Source organism: Electrona antarctica (assembly GCF_951216825.1).
Source record: "Electrona antarctica genome assembly, chromosome: 23".
NCBI classification, from domain to species: domain Eukaryota; kingdom Metazoa; phylum Chordata; class Actinopteri; order Myctophiformes; family Myctophidae; genus Electrona; species Electrona antarctica.
The window spans coordinates 10,610,076-10,631,987 of NC_136804.1; the positions used below are offsets into that span (position 1 = coordinate 10,610,076).

General features: G+C 42.5%; 1 protein-coding gene across 1 annotated transcript in view; it reads left to right on the forward strand.

Moving 5' to 3' along the window:
- The window catches only part of LOC306916364 (sodium- and chloride-dependent betaine transporter-like), a gene marked incomplete at its 5' end in the record, with an annotated part of 34,651 nt that extends 12,964 nt beyond the window's left edge, over nucleotides 1–21,687 (forward strand). The window contains 9 exons of the mRNA XM_079494197.1: nucleotides 438–572; nucleotides 8,056–8,159; nucleotides 8,787–8,911; nucleotides 13,187–13,299; nucleotides 14,135–14,266; nucleotides 14,486–14,588; nucleotides 16,381–16,481; nucleotides 19,798–19,944; nucleotides 21,196–21,687. Of these exons, the coding sequence (XP_079350323.1) occupies nucleotides 438–572; nucleotides 8,056–8,159; nucleotides 8,787–8,911; nucleotides 13,187–13,299; nucleotides 14,135–14,266; nucleotides 14,486–14,588; nucleotides 16,381–16,481; nucleotides 19,798–19,944; nucleotides 21,196–21,360 (1,125 nt within the window). The 3' untranslated portion in view covers nucleotides 21,361–21,687. The remainder of the gene's footprint in view (nucleotides 1–437; nucleotides 573–8,055; nucleotides 8,160–8,786; nucleotides 8,912–13,186; nucleotides 13,300–14,134; nucleotides 14,267–14,485; nucleotides 14,589–16,380; nucleotides 16,482–19,797; nucleotides 19,945–21,195) is intronic.
- Between the last annotated feature and the right edge of the window lie 225 nt (nucleotides 21,688–21,912).

Below are 21,912 nucleotides of genomic sequence, written 5' to 3' on the forward strand. Positions count from 1 at the left end.
AGGACCTGCTCATAATAGAACACAATCCAAATCCACATACATTACATTTTAGAATCAGAGTAAATTACAAAAGAACAAGTAAATCAAAGCAAAATAATAATCTCCGGTATACATTTCCCACGGACCGGCGCCGGTCCTTAGATAAGATCACATCGTATTTAAGAACTGTTCCCAAAATCCACACACCACCCAAGAGATGTGTTGTTTTATAAGATATTGAGTTTAATTTGATATTGTGATATTGTCCGTGTTTGGAGAACACTTCTTACTCTTTACTTTATACTTGGGATAAATTTGTACTTTTTCACATTGTCAGTTGCTTTACCATAGTAAAATCGCACCAGCAGACACTCAATAGAACCCTGCATGCATTGAATGCAAATTTGTGTGTGTGTGTGTGTGTGTGTGTGTGTGTGTGTGTGTGTGTGTGTTTCTAGGTGGTGTATTTCACTGCGACGTTCCCTTACCTCATGCTGTTCATCCTGTTCGTCCGTGGCGTGACGCTTCCGGGCGCCGCCACGGGCATCAAATACTACCTCATGCCTGACCTCTCCAAGATCGCCGACCCCACGGTAAGACCTCGCTAAGAGACGGAGGACTCAATGCAGTGTTGATTTCGTCGACTAACACTAGATGAAAAATGTTCGTCACCTTTTTTTTCACTGACAAAACTAAATGGAAACTAAATGAGAAAACTAAGCTACGATGACAAAAACTAAGATGTAAATGTATTGACAATTTCGTCAACAAATAAAAACTAGACTAAAATGTTAGGAAGGGACTAGTGGGCAAGAGATCCAGTATAAATAAAAGACAACACTTGGTACACTTGGTGCATGCTGAAAATAGCCAATCTACAAGCTCAAACAATATGTTGCGCTGCGACGCGTTGTGAGCTTGTAGATCGGCTATTTTCAGCAAGTGTAAAATCATCTATTACGATGCCATCAAGGTTTGCCAAAATACATTTTAGACTAAATCAACTGTAGATTCAGTCGACTAAAATCTTATATTTAGTCGACTAAAACTAGACTAACACTAAAACATTCCAGGTGACTAAAATGTGACTACAACTATAATGAAAACTATTCCAAAGACTATGACTAAAACTAAAATCAAAATGTGCTGTCAAAATCAACACTGATTTCAATGAACATTCTGCGGAGAGCAGAGCTTTGCCAGGCCAGGTGGCCTAACCTGGGACGAGCCACGCAGCCGTCAGAACCAGAGGAATGAAGCTTCTGACATACAGTTCAACTTTTGGCTGCGGTGGCCCCTATCAGCAGAAGTGAAAGTGCAATCTTTTTCACATGGAGTGCCATGTTTTCATTTTTGTGATAGTCAGCGTGCCATACTTTATGATACCACATCCAAATCCAATATTCCCAGCTGATTTTGATTGTCCATAGGACACACATAGAAATAGTTTCTTTTTTTTTGTTTATTCAAGATTTCAGGGTATACAGTAAATCAGAGAATATAACAATATATGTGACAGACCCATACGGGACATACGAAAAAGATAACATGTACATATATGTCATAACCACCATATGCAAAATATTGTGGTAGCATAAAAGGAAAATAAATTGTATAACCTTAGAAATAGTTTCTCTCACATCAGGTTGTAATGACCATTAAACTCCCCCCAGTCATGAGTTAGGAGTTTGAATCAATGTACAATTATGTGCAGGATGTAATTTGTGGATATACCCCCTGCTCTAGAGACCCCTCAACAAACTACTACAATGTGGGCTTGATGTTGATGTTGCGTTCATGATACATGACATTTAACAACATGCTATATCACACTTAATAATAATAAGAAATATAGCCCCTCCCGCTAATTTCGGAAGGCAATTGTAGACAAACAATATGGAATATCAACAAATTGCTCATGTGACCATTTGTACGTAATTTGGTGAAAGGAATCCTATGGTATGGGTCTAAGTGAAATTGCTTTTTGTTCTGCGTTGTAAACTTCAAGAGGCCCTTCTCAGTAAGTAATACTAATGTGAATTAGACCGGAGGTAAAGATATAATATATACAACAATAAACAATAGGCAAGTCATATGTTTTGGTGCCATTTCAAAGTTGGAGAGTTTGATTGTGTAACTGTAACCCAAGTAAACAAACGAGCTGATACTCTGCCAGTGGAAATGATTGCACAACTCCAGACCAGTGGTGGAAAATACATGTACTCAAGTACTGTACTTTAGCACAATGGTTCCCAACCTTTTTATACTGAAGTACCAACTCAGAAAATATTTGGCTCTCCAAGTACCACCATAATATCTGAAAATACAGGAGCGTAGACCTGCCCTTTTTGTTCCATTCCTAAGCCAATAATGCTGCTGCTCTGACAAAACTCTGTCTAATCACTAATCAGCACAACTGATGATATTTCTAATGTGATTAATCCGTTCTCAAATCTTCTATTAAGGGCTAGGTGTGCTGTCATGCTCATTTCAGCACGGCTGGAGACCAATCGCTTGGTCAGAACTACTACCTGTAGTAATATAAATATTTCATTCCACTTTTGTCTTTTTTTCCCCTTTTTTGGGGCGACTCCTCTGAGTACCACCAGAGGGCGACTCCTCTGAGTACCACCAGAGGGGGGCTCAAGTACCACCCCTGGTACTAGTACCAGTGGTTGGGAACCTCTGGCCACACATTCCAGGTGTTTTTACTTTACTGGAGTGTTTTCAATTGTCAATACGTTTACTTCTACCCCACTACATTTCAGAGGCAAATGTTGTGGTACAATTATTTGAAAACTTTAGTTACTAGTTGATTATTATGACATAATATTAACCACTTCAGCCCTATATATATATATATATATATATACTTTGGCTGTTTGAAAATAGCCGATCTACAAGTTCACAACGTGTCACATCACTGAACTTGTAGATCAGCTATTTTCAAAGGATTTTCATACATTATAAAAATGTGTTAAACAGGACATTCTGCAGAATGAGTACTTTTACTTTTGTTACTATACTACGTATATTATGATGCCAATAATACTTCTGCACTTTTACTCGAGTACATTTTGAACACTGGACTTTTACTTGAAACAAGAGATGATGGTATTGATACTTTTACTTAGCCTAAGGAAAACAATGTTGAATCTTTCCCCCACCACTGCTCTTGACTCCCACTCAGCCTCGACCTCCATATCTCTCTTTTCTGACAGAACATTCTCAGTCTGTTGAGATAAGAAAGAGCCTCTCCTCCTTGTCTTCCCTCTCCCGCTAGCAGTGTTGATTTTGACAGCAAATTTAGATTTTAGTTTGAATCGCAGTCTTTTGAATAGTTTTCATTTAGTAACCTTTTGTCACATTTTAGTCATCTCAAATGTTTCAGTGTTAGTCTAGTCTTAGTCGACTAAAGGATTTTCGGCGACTAACTTTACAGTTGATTTAGTCGACCAAAATGTATTTTGGCGGGCCTTGATCCCGTCGTAATGGTTGATTTTACACTTGCTGAAAATAGCCAATCTACAAGCTCACAACGCGTCGCAGCGTGACACGTTGTGAGCTTGTAGATTGACTATTTATAGCATGCAACCAAGTGTAAAATGACTTGTGTCTTTTACTTATACTGGATCTCTTGTCCACTAACAAACATGTTAGTCTAGTATTTATTTGTTGACGAAATTGTCAATATATTAGTATATATATATTATATATTAGTTAGTTTTTGTCATCATAGCTTAGTTTTCATTTAGTCTTTGTCAGGGAAAAAAGGTAGTCGACAAACATTTTTCGTCATAGATTTAGTCGACGAAATCATCACTGCCCTCTAGCAGCTCAGCAGTGTTGCTCTGTCTGCTTATTATAAGCGATTCGGGGCTTGTTTTTCTGTAAAGTTGCTTGTAAATTTTGGTAGTTGCGGGTTGCATTTATTTTTTTTACTTTTTAAGTGTAGTTGCTTATTTGGGCTTGTTTCTATATTATTTGGGCTTGTTTGAAGTGCTTATTTGGGCTTGTTTCCTAATGCTGTTTAAACCAGTGGTTCTCACATGTTGCCAAGGACCCCAAATAAATATGTATTTGTCCACCGATCCCCCCATGTAAAAAGGGACCTCCCATTAGAGCCCTGCAGGTTCCATTTGATCCATCGGATCCAGGACCGGGCTTGGTATAGTTTAAAGTGCTCATGTGGCCTAATAGTCGCTTCCTTTTGGGCTCGTTTTCATAGACGTGGCAGCTTATTTCTCTCGCAAAATCTGGCAACGCTGGTTTCCAGTCCCGAGGGAGGGCGGTAGCGCGGCAGTCTTAATAAGACTGTAACAAAGTTTATAAAAGGAAGCTAGCCAGCTAGGCCCATAACGTCAACACCTTAATTAAAACAGCTTTTTCCACGGCATCTGAAACAACATCACCACATGGGGGCGGAAGGTTTAGCTATAGTTGAGTAAAGTTGGAAAGAGATTCACAGATTGATTTGCTCATTTTGTGGTTCCACAGATAGAAAGCCCATTTGTTTTTCCCATACACATTTCCAAAAAATTATTTATATGAATTATTTTAAGCCATCCAGGCTCCTGGTGAATCATGATTCATGATTCATCATGATTCATCATGATTCATTTGAATCATGATTCATGATTCACAAAAAGGGTATCTCTATTAACCCATTTTGGACTGAAGTAGATTAAAAAAAATGTTTCTATGTCAGTGGTGCTCAACCTTTTTCATGTCAAGGACCCCCAGAATTATTTCTATTGTGCCACGGACCCCCATCTCAAAATATGTAGTTCCAGGGACCCCCCAGAAGCCAATATTTTAGTTAAAAATGTTCGCTCTGAAATCTATATTCAAAGATTTGCGCCACATTTTCACGACTTTAAAAAATAGAAGATCTACAAGCTCGTAGCGTGGCGCGCTATGAGCTTGTAGATCTGCTATTTTAACACGGTTAACACTGCTACGGTAACAGCTCCAGACTTCCCTTTTCAGAGCAACATTAGCAACTTCCTCCTGGGGGATCCATTCCCGAGGCGTTCCAAGGCCAGTGTGGAGATGTAATCCCTTCATCTGGTCGTTGGTCTGCCCGGTGGGACGTGCAGTGAGGTCCTCCCTACGGAGACACTCGGGAGGCATCCATACTAGATGCCCCGCCCAAACCACCTAAGATGGCTCCTTTCCAAGTCAAGGAGCAGCGACTCTAGCAGTCTCTCTCGGGTGACTGAACTTCTCACCCTCTAAGGGAGAGGTCGGTCACCAGGCTGAGAAAACTCATTTTGGCCGCTTGTATCCACAATCTTATTCTTTCGGCCATGACCCAAACTTCATTCAAATATTTTTGGACCGTAATAGAAGCGTCCGTCCGTCTGTCTCCTCACAGCAGACACATCATTGTGTGTCTTCACAACTCAAGGTCAATGTCAGCAATGTGGGGTCAATTCCTCTCTGTCACTGTCACCCACTTCCTGTTTTAAATACCGCCGTCCAACAATGTGTGTTATGTTATGTGCATGTGTTTGATTGTGTTTATTTTGCAGTACTGCTTGCCTTAATTTGTCTGTATTTGTGTCCGCATGCATGCATTGTGAGTGTGTGCGTGTGGTGTGCACATGTGTGTGCGTACGCGTGTGTGTGCGCGTGCGTGCGTGCGTGCGTGCGTCCATTTCCGGCTGGCGTTCCCCTCAGAATCGGGATGCTATAGGCCCTATAGCACCCCTATAGTATAGGGTTCAAGTGGTTAATGTAATAATCACACAAAATATGTTGCGGCCCCGCTGTAGTAACTCTGAGTACCCCCGAGGAGGGTCCCGGACTCGCTGTTTGAAGATCCCTGTAACATAGGATTTGTGTGTTTATAAGAGCAAGGAACGCGACTGCTCAAACAACTCAACTGGAATATCCGAGGAATCTGTTAATCTGACTCTTACATTTTAGAGATTGATTCTGGCTGCTGGCAGTCTTTAAGCCAATAAAGATGCATTGTGTCTTTGAACAAAGGGGGGCAGTCAGAAGAACTGCCCCGAAGCATCTTGGGAATGTGGTTTATTCCCTACTCCACGAGTGCGAGCTGGAGTACAGCTCCGCTGGCAATTAGAAGCCAGATGAGCACACAGTCAGTCAGTCAGGAAGTTGTGAGAATTTTCCTCCCCTTTTGTTTTGCGTGTGGGGGAAAAGTTCACAGTGAAAGCAGCTGTGGGGGTCAGAGGGTCGAGGTTATGCAACTAACGCCCAGGCTGAGGCACTGCAGTTCAAATGAGACTGACTGAGCGTGCAAGCGTCTTTATTCTCTCCTCAGAGTGGACCTCCAGTGCGGTTGAAAGGGGTCCGTTGTTGCTCGCGTGCGTGCGTGCGTGCGTGTGTGCACGCGTGTGTGTGTGTGCATGTGTGCGTGCGTGTGTATGTGTGTGTGCCCGCACGCCGCGCGGAGATGGATTTGGGACAGCTCTGTTCAAAATCTAAATCTTTAAGTCTGTACAATGTCCTTGTTTGGATGGATGGATGGATGAGTCAGAGAGGCCAGTGTTCCTCACATAAGAATGGGAGTGAGGGGCTCTGGGAGCTGGGTAACAGAGCGTCCCATAGTGGGGTCTAGCTAGCCCCACAGGGCTCTGGTGGTGCTTCATGTTAACCAGATGCCACCAGAAGTCGGCAGACAAATGCTTTCAAAACCAAAAGGAACCACCAAATGACACCTAAACGCACGCATGATGCCAGAAGTCTAAATCTCACACACACACACACACACACACACACACACACACACACACACACACACACACACACACACACACACACACACACACACACACACACACACACACACACACACACACACACGATTGTTTATATTGGCATGAAGCAGGCTTTACTTAATGGTGCTGTTGACCTGAGACTAATGACTTTTTATTACCCTACAAGGAAAGAACTTAATGGCAACCAGATGCTCGTGCTTATCTTTCCTCACCGGGTGAAACGTGTCACACTCTCAGTGTGGGACGGGTGGCTTTGAAATCTTAAAATGGCCTTATATTATTTCCTTTATTATCTTTTGTCAATTTGCCAAAGCAGCCACCCCTCTCTCTCTCAATTCAAATAAATTTCATTTAATTCAGAGGAGCTTTATTTTGGTATGAGAAAACATACGTTTACATTGCTAAAGCAAGTGTCAAAACATAAATAAAAAATCACACCCGTGTGAACTGAGTGGTGTAATATAGCCTGTATGACGTAATGAAATCATGTCTGACGTAATGAAATCACACCCGGGTGAACAGGGTGAACATAGCAACCATGCTCATTTTTTCTGCACTAACAAAGCCAGTTGTAGGAAATCACACCCGGGTGAACAGGGTGAACATAGCAACCATGCTCATTTTTTCTGCACAACAAAGCCAGTTGTAGGAGTGGTTTACACCACTCAAAAACTATTTAAGGTGGCCTTGGTGTGGTTTGAGGGTGACTAACACTTAAACATTTCAGATGACTAAAATGAGACTAAAACTAAATGGAAGTTTATTCAAAAGACTGAGTGGCCTGGACAGCTGGCGTAGCTGTCTGGGCAACTAGGCTATGTCATTTCAGTAAAAGCTAATGTAGGGCAAGTTCACGATGCGCACGTGTATGACATTTTCGCCATTATGTGCGGTTATTTGCCTCTTTTTTTGTGCCTATTTTCCTCTATTTTTGCAGATATTTGCCTCTTTTTTGGGCATATTTTCGTATTTTAGTAAAAAAAAAAATCCACCCGGAACTACTGTATATGGCAGCTTCCATAACTTGCCATACCCAATTGACTGTAATCCAGCCTAGCAGCGTGTCGCGGGTTCGACTCCCGACCCCGAAGACCTTTGCTCACACGCGTCAACCCCCCCCCCCATATCTCTCCCCATTTCCCTGTGACTGTGTACAAAACTGTACATAATCAATCAAAATATATCAAAAAATAATTCAATAAATGAATAAATTAAAGACTATGATTAAAATCAAGATTTGCTGTCAGAATCAAAACTGTCCCTCACCCTGGCCTCTCCCCATCTCTGCCTCTCCTCTTACTCCATTTCTCTCTCCATCTCTCTCTAGATATGGCGTGATGCAGGAACCCAGGTATTCTTCTCCTATGCGGTGTGTCAGGGAGTGTTAACTGCCCTGGGAAGTTACAACAAATACAACAACAACTGCTATAGGTCAGTAGCAACACACACGGGACGCACGCACGCACGCACGCACACACGCACACACGCACACACACACACACACACACACACACACACACACACACACACACACACACACACACACACACCATCATCGGCGGTCACTCGTATCCGAGTATGACTGTCCTCCTTCTTGGTCCTTGTGGGTCGTCAGGTGGCGATGGAGGCCGATTCTGGACCCGATTATTCTGGTGCAGTGTGGACAGGGGAATGTAGTGGTGGGTTTGGGTTGGACCGGTTTACTGGTCTCAGACTCAGACTCAGAAAGGAGAGAGCATCCAGTACACACACACACACGCGCGCGCAGCGAAACAGTACAGTTATATATCGTATTTTTTCCATACATCTCATGAAAACGCCCTGCTCTGCTTGATCATATTACAGCGTCTCACACACAGTCACACACACACACAAAAGCATCAACAGTAGCTTGTCGATCTGCTACTTTTGAGTTTTAATCTTGAAAAGTGACAATTTTGGACAACAGATATGATAGTCTCTGAAGACAGACTGTTGACTCAAAACTAGGGGCCGCTGTTTTTCCGTTGTTTGCCGATTCTCAGATTGCAGAGATGATAATGTGTGGTGGTTTCACAGGGACTGCGTGGCACTGTGCTGTCTGAACAGTGCCACCAGTATCTTTGCTGGTTTCGCCGTGTTCTCGGCTCTGGGATACATGGCTCATGAACTGGGCGTGGATGTTGCCGACGTCGCATCATCTGGTGAGTTCTTTCCTTTCCTTCTTTACTTCTATTTTTTTTATATTGAATGCTTTATTAGTAGTGATGCACGATATAATCGGTAGCATATAAAAATCGGCCATAGAAATGCCATATCGGTATCGGATCGGGATGACGCAATAATAATGTGACCGTCAATGGCTTTGTACTCGTAGAGCAGCCAGTCTGCCTGTCTCTGTCTCTTTTGTTGTGTGTATTTCTGATGTATTTCTGATGTTTGAAGGCAGACGTGACTAGTATCTCTAGTCTAGAACACAAGCCAAATCAAATAAAAAAATAAACTTTCACTTGGAAAAAGAGTAGGCTATATTTATTGATTGCATACTTTATGAACAGGCTTTGGGCCAAGCCCCTAGAGGGCCTAGGCTTGTTTCCATCGTGGTCCTCTGTATAATATCGGAATCGGTCAGAATCGGTATCGGCAGATATAACCCTGCAAATAATCGGAGGTCATCGGTCATAATTTCATAATCGTGCACACCTAGTCAGAAATGTAAAAGCCACGTGGTACAATCAGACGTTAAAGGGGGAATACCGCTCATTTTGAACAGTGAACTATGCCATTAACCCATTTAGTGCACCGACGTGATCACATGACAACTCCTTGCAACATGTAACTACTTGCAATTGCTTGCAAACAATATCCCTAATGGCAGTTGCAAGGACTGGCCTTAAAACTTAATTTTGAAAGAGACCAGTTGTAACAAAGACTCTCACTTCCATTCATATTAGCGGATCTGGGAGAGTGTTCATTGGATATTCAGTCCCCATATATGGGGATATCCGACTAGGACGCTGGGCATATGATATGTTTAGTATGACAATGCCTATATTTGAGCCCGAGACGACCTAGTGCTGATATCAGATAGATATGGTAGAACCCATATATGGATAGATCTGACTGGCTTAGTCATCATGACAAGCCTAGTCGGAGGATATATAACTGGGGTTTGCTCCAAGTTAGGCAGAAGGCGAAGCATCCTGGTTTAAGTTCTAATCGGACACCACTGCGGCGGGTCCTAACTCAGACAACCAGCATCAGAGCTATGAGCTATTTTATACCAGTGTTACGCCAGGGCTCCACCGGACGCGTTGCGTCTCCGTCGCGTGCGTCAAAAAACGCACCGGTTCAATTTTAATGCACGCGTCGCGTCTCCGTCAACGCAACGCGGGCAGTGGAGCCACCCTTCATTGATTCAAAAGGGAACATTCCCTGACGGTGACGGAGACGCGACGCTGACGCGCCCGGTGGAGCCCTGGTGTTACAGTGTCTTTTAATGGATGCTGTGTTTTACTTTTGCTACTTTTGAATTTGAACCCTGAAAAGTAACACTTTGGGACAGGTTTCGGCTAGTGTTAATTTCGTTGACTAAAACTAAAAACTAAAAACAAAAGTTTGTTGAGTACCCTTTTTTCACAGATGAAAACAAATTTAAAACAAAATAAAAACTAAGCTATGATGACTAAAGAGACTAAAGCGTCATTACGACGGCATCAAGTCCTGACAAAAAATAAATAAATAAATAAAATTGTCGACGAAATCAATTTTCTCGACTAAAATCTCAATGATATTTATATCAAATGATATTCAGTCAACTGAAACTAGACTAAAACTAAATCAACATTTGCTGTCAAAATCAACACATCAGTGACGTGACACCCCTAAAAAAGTGTTTTTTAAAAACCTTTAAATAACAGGAATAAAAATGATTTACTTTTGTTCTACTCACTCTCATCTTTATGGAAACATATTTTGTTTTTAGATATTTTATTGGAATCAGAATTTATTCAGCATTTTGTTGTACTTGTGCCTAAAATCATCATATGGTGTGACATGACAATAATTGTTTATAAAATGAAAATGGAGTACACCTTTCTTAAGTTCACTATAGTTTTGTGAAAATGTATTAAATCTGTATATTATTTTCGTAATCAACACTCAATGTGAGGCCCATGTTGTCGGTCTTTCAACATATTTTGTATTTATTGTGACAAAACTTTCTCTAAAATTACACAAATATTTGTGACTCTTCCTGATACTATTTGCTATGTAATCCATGAACATTAATGGTTTCATCATTAATAAAGGTATGATTTTTTCGCTATTTGGAACGTCACACCTAATGATTTAGTGTCACACCGTATGATCATATCTTCATTTTTCAAAGCAAACTGTGTTTTAACCTACCTATTAGTGAGTACTGAACTTTACAGATTGATTAAACAATTACTCAGGAAAAACAGCAACAGGAAAATTGCTTTAACATTGAATAACATGCAATGACTGAATAAAACAAAATTAAACACATTTTATTGTGGATAGTTGCAGATTTTAGGTGAAGCTGTTTGAAACAAATGTTTAAATGGACAAAAGAAACATGGGTCTTTGTTATTTATTGTTATATCTGTAGGAAAATACAGTTTGCATCATATGGTGTGACAAAAAAGTCATATGGCGTGACAGGCAGACAGTCACACCATTATGATATAGTGTCACACCATATTGTGTTTTCTGCACTTAACATAACCTTGAGGCTACTAGCTACACATTAGCATGCTAACAACATGCTAGCTATAACAAAGCAACATAGATTTACATGTAATTATGACCAAAAAATCTAATAACTTTAGCTTTTTTAATGAAAAAGGTGTCACACCCACAGACACTCGGATGAGTCGCATTGGTCAGCGTTCCAACAAGATCGTATTTCATGGAAATGTTAAAATGATAATTCACCACAGACACCTGTCATGCTATTGTAATGCAAGTGCTGAGCAGCCTTACTGAAGAAGGACCTCTCTATCCCAATGGGTGTCCAAACAATTGCCTGTTGAAATTTCCCAAAATGGTGTCACACAATATGATTTTGGTTTGGGGGACAAAATATTTTTGATCAGAAATTACTGAAAACATTATGCTTGGACTTTGAAAAGATTAGGCTCACAAATAGACATCTATATTATATTTATGGTATTTTTAAAATAATTTTATCATTTTTTCCCCTTAGTTTTATTCAAGTTCCTACTTTGAGAAACAGGGCCAGGACAGTCGCACCATATGAGTTTTGCTATGTTTGGTTGAAAATTCTGAAGAAATGAGGAATGAAATGTTTTAATCTTGAGTATGTTCACATGAAGCATAATGTCCTGCACAATATTCAGAAGGTTTTTGACAAATATATTTTTTATTTATACGCGTTTGACACTGAGGACAGCAAAGGACAGCATGTCACGTCACCCACCCCTGTATGAGAGCCTAATGCCGCGTTCACACCAAAGGAAGCTAGAAAAACAAAGCTCTTCATTGACTTCATTCCCAGCTTCAAAACGAAAAAGCTGGTATGCATAGAGATAACATGGGCGCACGAAGCAAGAAGCTGCTTCTAGCTTCCTTGGTGCGAACGTAGCATTAAAAGAGGTTGTGTTTTGGAATGATTTTCACAGCCATAGTCGGTGGCATTCATCTTTTATTGGATCTGTTTAATGATTAGTTTATTAAAAGGGGTGTGAGTGATATTTGGGGGGGTTAAAGGCCTGCCTGGGTCATCACAAGACTTTTATGTTACAAGATGTTGACTTTTACTGCTGTAATTCGTCACCCCGAGGTTACAATGAAAAGAGTACATAAAACAATGGACTCCATGACCTTTTAAACTAGCCTTTTAATGTATTATAACTTGCCAGTGGTATGATATATGCAAGGCTTCATAGGTCACTGGTGAATCACAATAGCACATGTGTGCTCTAAATTAAATTAACTACTTTCTTTCTTTCTTTCTTTCTTTCTTTCCTCACTTGCATGCATTCGGTATGGACAATAAGTGAAACTGCTATGTCAACCAATGTCCAGTAGATGGCACCTCATATACAGTTTAAAGAGACACAATATTCTTACTTGCTTTCTAGAGCTGAATGGCCGCAGCGGTCAATAGTCTGTTTGAACAGAAATATGTCCACTCCCTTAACTCTGAGTGATTATTTATTTGAAAGGAAAGCCATCATGATTCTCACCATTACCCCTATATATTTGTTAATCTGTGTTCATTAATTTACACCAGATTTAATCCATGAATGTGAAAACCACAACAGGTTTGTAGCCTGCACAATCTTGGTGGTTGGGACATTGTGATTTAGAAGGCATTTGTAGAATCGTTCTTAATGGATTAACTGTTTCGGGTTTGCTGTGTAGAGCGGGAAAAAGAGCAGACAAAGTACAGAGCCAACGGTCAAGTTCAATGTGTCTTGTGTGACCACTAGGTCACGGGCTGGCCTTCATCTCCTATCCTAGGGTTCTGTCCATGCTGCCTGGAGCCAACGTCTGGGCTGTTCTCTTCTTCCTCATGCTCTTTCTGCTGGGTCTGGACAGCCAGGTGCGTGTGTGCGTGCTCACAGCTTATAGATCTGCTATATTTTTTAATTCTGAAACCTTCGAACAGCTTTGAGTGTTTGTGTAAACACAAACATTGCGTAAACACAAACATTGAAGACGAAGGTGAGGATGCAAATTCTAATTGGGCGGAATAAGATGATGTATTATGACTGGATGAGCGCCCCTCACTTCACACAGGTGTGACACTCAAGTACATTTTGAATTCCGGACTTTTATTTGTAACAGAGTTATTCGAAGTTGCAGTATCGATACTTTTACTTAAAGACCACTTCACCACTTTTCAACCTATCTTCATATAATATGTCCTACTAATAATCCTGATAAAATGGCACGATTTTTTCCTACTCAGTCTGTGTCTCATAGGAGGGCTGTGGGCAGTTTAGAAACCGTCCTACAGTGACATCATCATTAGGCAGATTTTGTTTTAAACAAGGTTTTTTTTACAAAGATGTTTAGATTTTCATTATCGTGAGAACGATGGCTTCCATTTTCGCATTGCTACTTTTCAGGACAAGAAAGCCTTCAGTTTCTATTAGCTTGTATTCGATGATGTCACTGGAGGACGGTTTCTGAACTGCCCACATCACTCCTATGAGACACAGACTGAGTAGAAAAAAATTGCGCCATTTTTTTCATGATTATTAGTGAGGACCTATTATATGAAGATAGGTTGAAAAGTGGTCCTTTAAGCAAAACATTTGAGTACTTTTTCCCACCACTGCTTATTGCTGCATAAAGCTTTTGTCCCAAGGAGTCCCAATACCGGTGTGGTTTGGGACAACGCGAGCGCTGACCGTTGGGTTTCCTTCCACCAGTTTGTGTGCGTGGAGAGCTTTGCCACCGCCGTCACGGACATGTTCCCGAGGCAGCTGCGCGGCCGCAGGGAGCTCCTGGTGCTCGCCATCGCCGTGTCCTGCTTCCTGCTGGGCCTGCCCCTCGTCAGCCAGGTATACGCCTAGTAGAGACGGAGAGGAAGGAGAAAGGGGGTTTCTCAAAGAGGGTGCCTTAACCCTATAACACCCAGCGTTGCAATACTACAACATATTTGAATTAATTGATTAAGTGTGTGTGTGTGTGTGTGTGTGTGTGTGTGTGTGTGTGTGTGTGTGTGTGTGTGTGTGTGTGTGTGTGGTGCGTGCGTGCGTGCGTGCGTGCGTCTGTTATAGGGAGGGGCTCTGATCTTCACACTGATGGACATTTACGGTCCCAGTGGAACCAGCCTGCTCTTCATAGCCTGTTTTGAGACCGTCGTCATTGCCTGGGTGTATGGTACGTTCTGTCACCGGCGGCGGCGGCTATTAATATAGACCAAAGTCTTCTTATCTGGCCTGGGTCACGCTTTTGTTTCCCCATTCTGAATTCCCACAGACGTGTTTAATACCGTGGCGTATAAGAACTGTGTTCCAAAAACAAACAAATGAGCCCGGCAGTTTGACTCATGGCGGTTTGACTCATATGGATATGAAGCATTAACAGACGATGAGAAAATGCTAATATTACCGCCGCCAAAGAAATCAACCTTTCAAATTTGAGTGACTGACTAAACAATAACAATACAATACAATCTTAAACAATACAATAAATGCACCATGAAATACAAAGCCCCCTCCCTGATAATATTGTTTATTTTTGGACCACAATTTTTATATGCTGCGATATTCATTCACGTCTATGGGATTTCAGAATGGGGGGGGGGGGGGGGGGGGGGGGAATAGTCCCACTTTTTTATTTTATTTTTTATTCAACTGCACTCAGTGACTGCAACACTGTGACCCTCCAGAGGTTTGTAAACTAATTCAATAGTTGTTCTTTCCCAGTTTTAATGGGTAAATATAGAGCCATGCTATTATGGAAAGTCAACAAATAATAAACAAATATCTAAAGTTGTAAACAATTGGCTTTTCTTATGATTTGAAGCCACTTTATGTACATTTTAGATGAGAGTATGATTGGCCAAGATCCCAGATGTTGTGTATCTTGGATAAGCTGGAGCTAGTTTAGTTAGAAGCACTGTTTGGTATTAAAAGGATTACCGTTTCCTCTCAAATTTCAGGTTTACATTCCCAAAGGAAATACCAAAGGGGATTAAGTATCATGGAGCAATATTCAAGGCATCAGTAGCGCTACAGTAATTTAATAATGTTTGTTTGTGTACTCTCCAGTCAGCCAGCCAACATTCCATTAGTCCCACATACATTTTTCCAAATTACCATTGGTCTGTCGGTCTCTCCTAGTCAGCCATAAATACTGTTAGTTTGTGTGTGACTTGGTTGTTCATTGTGTTGATGTCCTTGGGTTCATGAAAGGCGCTATATAAATTCAAGCTATTATTATTATTATTACTGATACGTCATGACAGGAAAATTCTATATATTTTCAAAGTGACATGTCACAATAAAACAAAATAGATAAACTACACAATTTAATTATCTTGCTTGTAATAATAAAAAAAGGCTCATGCACTCACTCACGACAAGACAACAAACGCTTAAGGGAAATTAGTACTCTAACAGATAAACGCTCCTTGCCAATTCACAACACGTCACTGAGATCACGTCTCAGTACAGCAACAGGAGAGAATTCAGGACCTTTGTACCACCAGCCCAGTGCATCTGCCCATCTGTTAAGAGTGTGTTCCCCACGGTATGAAAACAGACAGATTGACTGCATGTGATCTGGACTAGGGGAACTTCAACGTTGTTCAGGCCAAGGACCCCTTAAGCTGAGAATGAGACGGAGCAGGGACCCCCACTACTAGTACATAGTATTGTATAAAGTTGCGTTGCAGATTCAACCTATTCATAGATTTCATAGATGGCTCCATAGACTTGACAGCAGTATCATCAGTGTTGTGTGAATTACACTAAATCTGTTGCCGAAAATAGGTAAACTACAAGCTCGTAGATCTGCTATTTTCCCGCGAATGCTCCCCCATGATAGGATTCTAGGGTTCAAGTGGCTATAGCTAGGAGTCCCAGGCCCCACTGTTGAAGACCACTGCCCTATGAAAATAGATAGGCTGACTGTGTGATCTCTAAACATTGTGACGGTGACTTCACAGGCGCGGACCGTTTCTATGACAACATCGAGGACATGATCGGGTACCGGCCGTTCCCCGTGCTGAAGTACTGCTGGCTGTTTGTCACGCCGCTCATCTGTGGGGTGAGGCACGCACGCACACACACATACACACACACACACACCAAATTATTAATTCCTCCTCACACACATTTCTGTGTCGCCACTGCCGTCGTATCCTAGTACTGCCTCACCTGCCAGTGAGGAGCCCCCACCGGGAGGACGTAGAGCCTTTGTCCTACTCCTCCCGCCCCACACACTCCCTGCTGACAGGTGGGACCTATTTTGTACTTTGTTATTGTGGGGTCACTGCTGTAGCAGCGGCACCAGTGTAATCTTGTCAAGAGAAAACTTTGGCACCTAGTCCTAAACACTTTCACTTAGAAACTCCATTCAAACGTTGACAAATGTTTGACTTTGTTCAGCTTACTGTGGAATCGTGCGGAATGTTTTGTATTTTCCGAGATATTTTACTTTTAAAATTATAATGGAAGTCAATGGAGGATTTTGCTACGTCGAAACTTCTTCATACTTTCACCTGGAGACTCCATTCACAACCTTACTGTGGACACACAGGCCTGAACTTTTTACTTTGAAATGTTTTGTCTTTTTTTAGATATTTACCTTTTAAAACTCAAGTGATAAAACTTTGGACCCTCCCTATTCCTTCATACTTTCACTGAGAAACTCAATTCACAGTTTAAAAAATCCACTTTACTGTGGACATGCACGCTTGAGATTATTATGCACCCAATGCATGGTCAATGGCCATCGCAACCGCTCCGCAGTGCTGCATGTTATAAGTCTGGGCTGGCAAAACACGTCTCGAACGAACATGTTTTGAGCTTGTTGATCTGCTATCTGGGGCGGCTGTGGCTCAGGAGGTAGAGCAGGTCATCCAATGATCCATGGGTCGGCAGTTCGAATCCCGGCTCCTCCTGTCCACATGTCGAAGTGTGTTGACTGTTCGCTGCTTCAGCTCCCAATGTATGAATGAATGGACCATTGAAAAGCACTTTGAGTAGGCATGTAGTGCACTAGAATTTCGCGGGCCTTCGGCCCGCTCATCCCAGAGTTGCGTTGCCCCGCGTTGCGATACAGAAGTCCACAGATACAGAAGTCCACAGTGACACGCGTTGTATGCAGCTGTTTTGTGTTGCAGCGCGTGCGCGCGCGCGCGTGTAGTGTTGTTGTTATCCATATATGCGCCTCGGTTCGTCCCGTTTGTTCCACGCCAGGTGTCGACGCAGTCGTTTGTGCGATTGGCGTGTTTGCATTATTGTAACTGTAGGCATACCATATTCTGAATTACCAAAAAGGACACATGCGCGCGTGCATGTGGATGTGGATGTGCTCATGCGCGTGCACGTCGTGCACGTCGTGCATGTGCCGTGCGTGGGCGGTTCTGTTAAATTGAGATGTCAAAAGAATCTATAGCCTAACAATAAATGGATCAAATATGCTCTGTATTAGTTATGTATTTATTTAAAGCAGTGGCTGTGAAAGGTGTGATCCAGGGACCCTCATGGTTCCTTGAGGGGGTTCCAAATGGACCCATTATAGGTCTGTAACTGTGAGAGTGTAACACATGGACCCAAATGGACCCTTACAGGTCTGTAACTGTGAGAGTGTACAAATGTAACCAAATGGAGTGTTGTATAACTGTTAACTGTGATACTGTAGAAATGGAATGAAATGGGACTGTTATGGGTCCATTTGGTTTGACTCTCAGAGTTATGGGGGTCCTTGAAATTAAGAAGTTTGAGAACCTGTATGCAATGGCTTATCTGTTGTAAAAAGAGAGACCAGCCTATTCTCCAAACCATCATATGTTATGCTTTGCTAGGTTGTACGAAATAATATTGGGTCATTATAATTTGCAGGACTCACCGCGCGCACAGCTGCCTTGTCTGTGTTGACATGACATGGGCTTGCAGGACAGAACTTGTATTTGTGACAGACACATAGTTCCTTTGCAGACAATCCAATGTGCTTCTCATTGGTCAGTCACAAAGCTAAGAAAACAGCAGCCTACTTTTTCTGCATGTCAATGATGAGATAGTTCTCCGCTGTCTGTCTATCTGCAGACAGCGGAGCAGCCAGCGAGCCTTTCTCTGATCTGCGGTCGGGACCAGTGGTAGTGGTGTGAGCGTGCAGCGCATGCAGAGTTATGAAGAATACACATTCCGGGGTTCGGGCTGAAAGTCCACCTCTCACAGTGTTTTGCCACTACGAACCATTGAACGTGCATTGTAATACACATTGGTGTGAATGGTCTGTGAGCGTAGCGATACACTACAGGCGATACGTGTGAAACCCCGGACATTTGAAGGAATGTATAAAACCACCCGGACTGGCCGGACAGGCCCCCAGAAGAGGACGTATGGTAAACTGTGTATGTAATCGCGGCGCTGTCCATCCAAGTTAGAATGAGTGTGTGTGTGTGTGTGTGTGTGTGTGTGTGTGTGTGTCTGGCTGCCCTGTGTTTTGCAGCGTGGGGATCGCCATGTGAGGGGGCTAGCCAATAAGGGCCCTGTGTTGCATGTGGAGAATTCTGTAGGTTAGTGTGTGTGGTGCAGGCGAACGGGGTGGTGAGAACATGAGGGGGATGTAGCACAGCAATCGGTGACCCCTACATTAAGCTGTGTTGCTCCCAAGATGCAGTGCAAATGCGTGTTGTAAGCAACCGTAGCCAATGGGAAAACAGGATGCAGTGTTGCCAGGTCCGCGAATTGTAAGCGAGTTGTAAGTAGCGTGTTGAATGGCATTTTTTCTGGGCTTGTTTTCATAGACGTGGCAACAAATTAGGCGGGGGTGTCGGTGCTTGTGGCGTGTTTGTGTTTATTATTGATATTGATATTGTTTGCGAGTGTGGACGGGAGCCGGCTTTAGTGGCAGTGCGATGACAATTTTTACGCGGCTGGTGTCGAGTGTGGCCGTGCGGCGCGACATGAGGAGATAGCCGTGGATCGACGCGGAGGGTAAGGCTGTGTCGTGTTAGTGTGTTGTTGCAGTGTGTGTTGCAGCGTGTTGCAGCGTGTCAGTGACGTAGTAGCTGGTGCCTTTTGTTCCTGTGCGTGCTTTTGGGCACATGTTTTCAATTGTAATATAGGATAGAAAAGCACTATAAAAATGCAATCCATTATTATTATTATTTTCGAATGAAAGGGAATAGTTTTGGACATAATAAAATATTATTGTTATATTCTGGACAACCGTGTGTCCGACTGACTCGACACCAGGCACTGCACTCCCTGTGGGGGTGTGGAACGCGTGTGTCGAATTTGAAGGTTCTCGAGTGGATTACAACAGTACACACACACAGAGACTTATCAGACGTATGACAGGCCTAAATGGGTGTTAAACGTGAGTGTCCTGTGTTCCCTGCACTGTGCTGTAGGTGACCATGATGTACGACCTGGCGGTCCAACAGCCTCTGATGGTGTACGACTACGTCCCCAGTGTCGCCACCACCTCGCTCTGCTCCATCCTCATCATCGTCCCGTTGATGTGCATCCCCGTCTATATATTTGTTGCACTGGTGCGGGTGAGTGAACCTCACTACTTAGGATGGTACTGCACAGCTTAAAACCCATTCAAATCGGGAAAGCATATCAATCTAGATGTTAGCGTTGGCTGTACAAAAATAGGAGACGTTACAAGCTTGCAGCGCATCACTTTGTGCCACACTGTATATCTGCCATTTTTTAACTAAAAAGCGTGTTTGAAAAATCTTCTCTTCTGGGGGTCCCTCGTCCCTGGCACACAACGTTTTTTCAAATGGGGGGTCCACAGTCTTAACCCATTCTGGGCGGGAACCGCTTTTGGTGTTTTACCCCCTCAGGCCGTGAACCCATTTTGGGGTTCTGTACAGTATGTACAGTATTAAAAAATGTAAACATTTTGATGCTGCTATATAAATATTTGAAGTTTTTCAGAAAACTTAGGTCAGGATTTAGAGGCGTAAATGGGTTAATACATATCATGTTGGGGGTCCTTGGCACAAAAAAGTTTGAGAACTACTATAGAAGGCATTTTTGTAGAATCGGACTCAGGTCTCAATGGGTTAAGAAAAAGGCAATGTTGCCATTAAAAAGGTAAAGTTAAAAAACACTGAAATGAGCGCCCCTTAGAGTAATGCAGGTTGGGTGGGAATCATTGTTATGATTCTGTCTTCGTCAACCTCATACAGTATGTGAAAGGGCATCCTTTTGGCATGATAGCATCAGACTCCAAATGTACAGCTGAGCATGCAAGCATCAAAATATGACAAGCTGGTAGCCGTCCCAGTGCTGAATTTCAATTTATAGTTTGAGTGTATTTTCGTGGGGAGTGAGTGTGTGTTGTTAACACTCTCACTGCGTTGAATTGATTACCTTGATATAAGGTTCACGGCGGGGATTTACACTGACCTTTGAAGCATCGCCCGGTCTCGCATGTACGTCCGTTTCACGAAAATCCACCTGATCGTTTGTCGTCGTGTTGAAAAATAATCCAAACTGCGGATCAACAACAAAGAGTGAAGGAGGAGAGCTCCACTGCGCGCCGCCATTGCCTGTTCGAATGCATTGAGCCTCAACTTCCCAGAAGCCCCTGTAAGCCAGTGATGGGTCAATATCCGGTTATGTCATCCCAAAGCATCATCCTCGTCGCTCTGTCCGAGGGAAACCTCTTATGTCTTAAAAGTTATCAAAAAACGGCAGATTAAACATATAAAACAAAAGGTGGGTTTAGCAGGGAAAGACAATTGGAAAAAAGTGTTAATATTACCTTTAACAGGACTGGGGTTTTCTTTCAGAATCCCAACGGTATGACCACTCCCTCCAGTGACCTGCGCCAGGCGTGGCCACACCGACCCATCCTGACCTTGTGTAACGTGAACGTCTACAAAGGACGGGAGAAGTCGCACAGGAGCGACGTCGAAATGGACGAGAAAATGATGGTGGAAGCCACTGGTGTCTGATGTATGGTAGTCTCGCGTAGCCAGACAACTATTCCACAATCTCTTGAATGCTATAGAGTCTGGAACTACACCTCCTGAATGCTGCCTATACAATATACTCTGGAACTACACCTCCTGAATGCTGAATAGAATCTGGAACTACACCTCCTGAATGTTCTATAGAGTCTGGAACTACACCTCCTGAATGCTATATAGAGTCTGGAACTACACCTCCTGAATGCTATATAGAGTCTGGAACTACACCTCCTGAATGCTATATAGAATCTGGAACTACACCTCCTGAATGCTATATAGAATCTGGAACTACACCTCCTGAATGTTCTATAGAGTCTGGAACTACACCTCCTGAATGCTATATAGAGTCTGGAACTACACCTCCTGAATGCTATATAGAGTCTGGAACTACACCTCCTGAATGCTATATAGAGTCTGGAACTACACCTCCTGAATGCTATATAGAATCTGGAACTACACCTCCTGAATGCTATATAGAATCTGGAACTACACCTCCTGAATGTTCTATAGAGTCTGGAACTACACCTCCTGAATGCT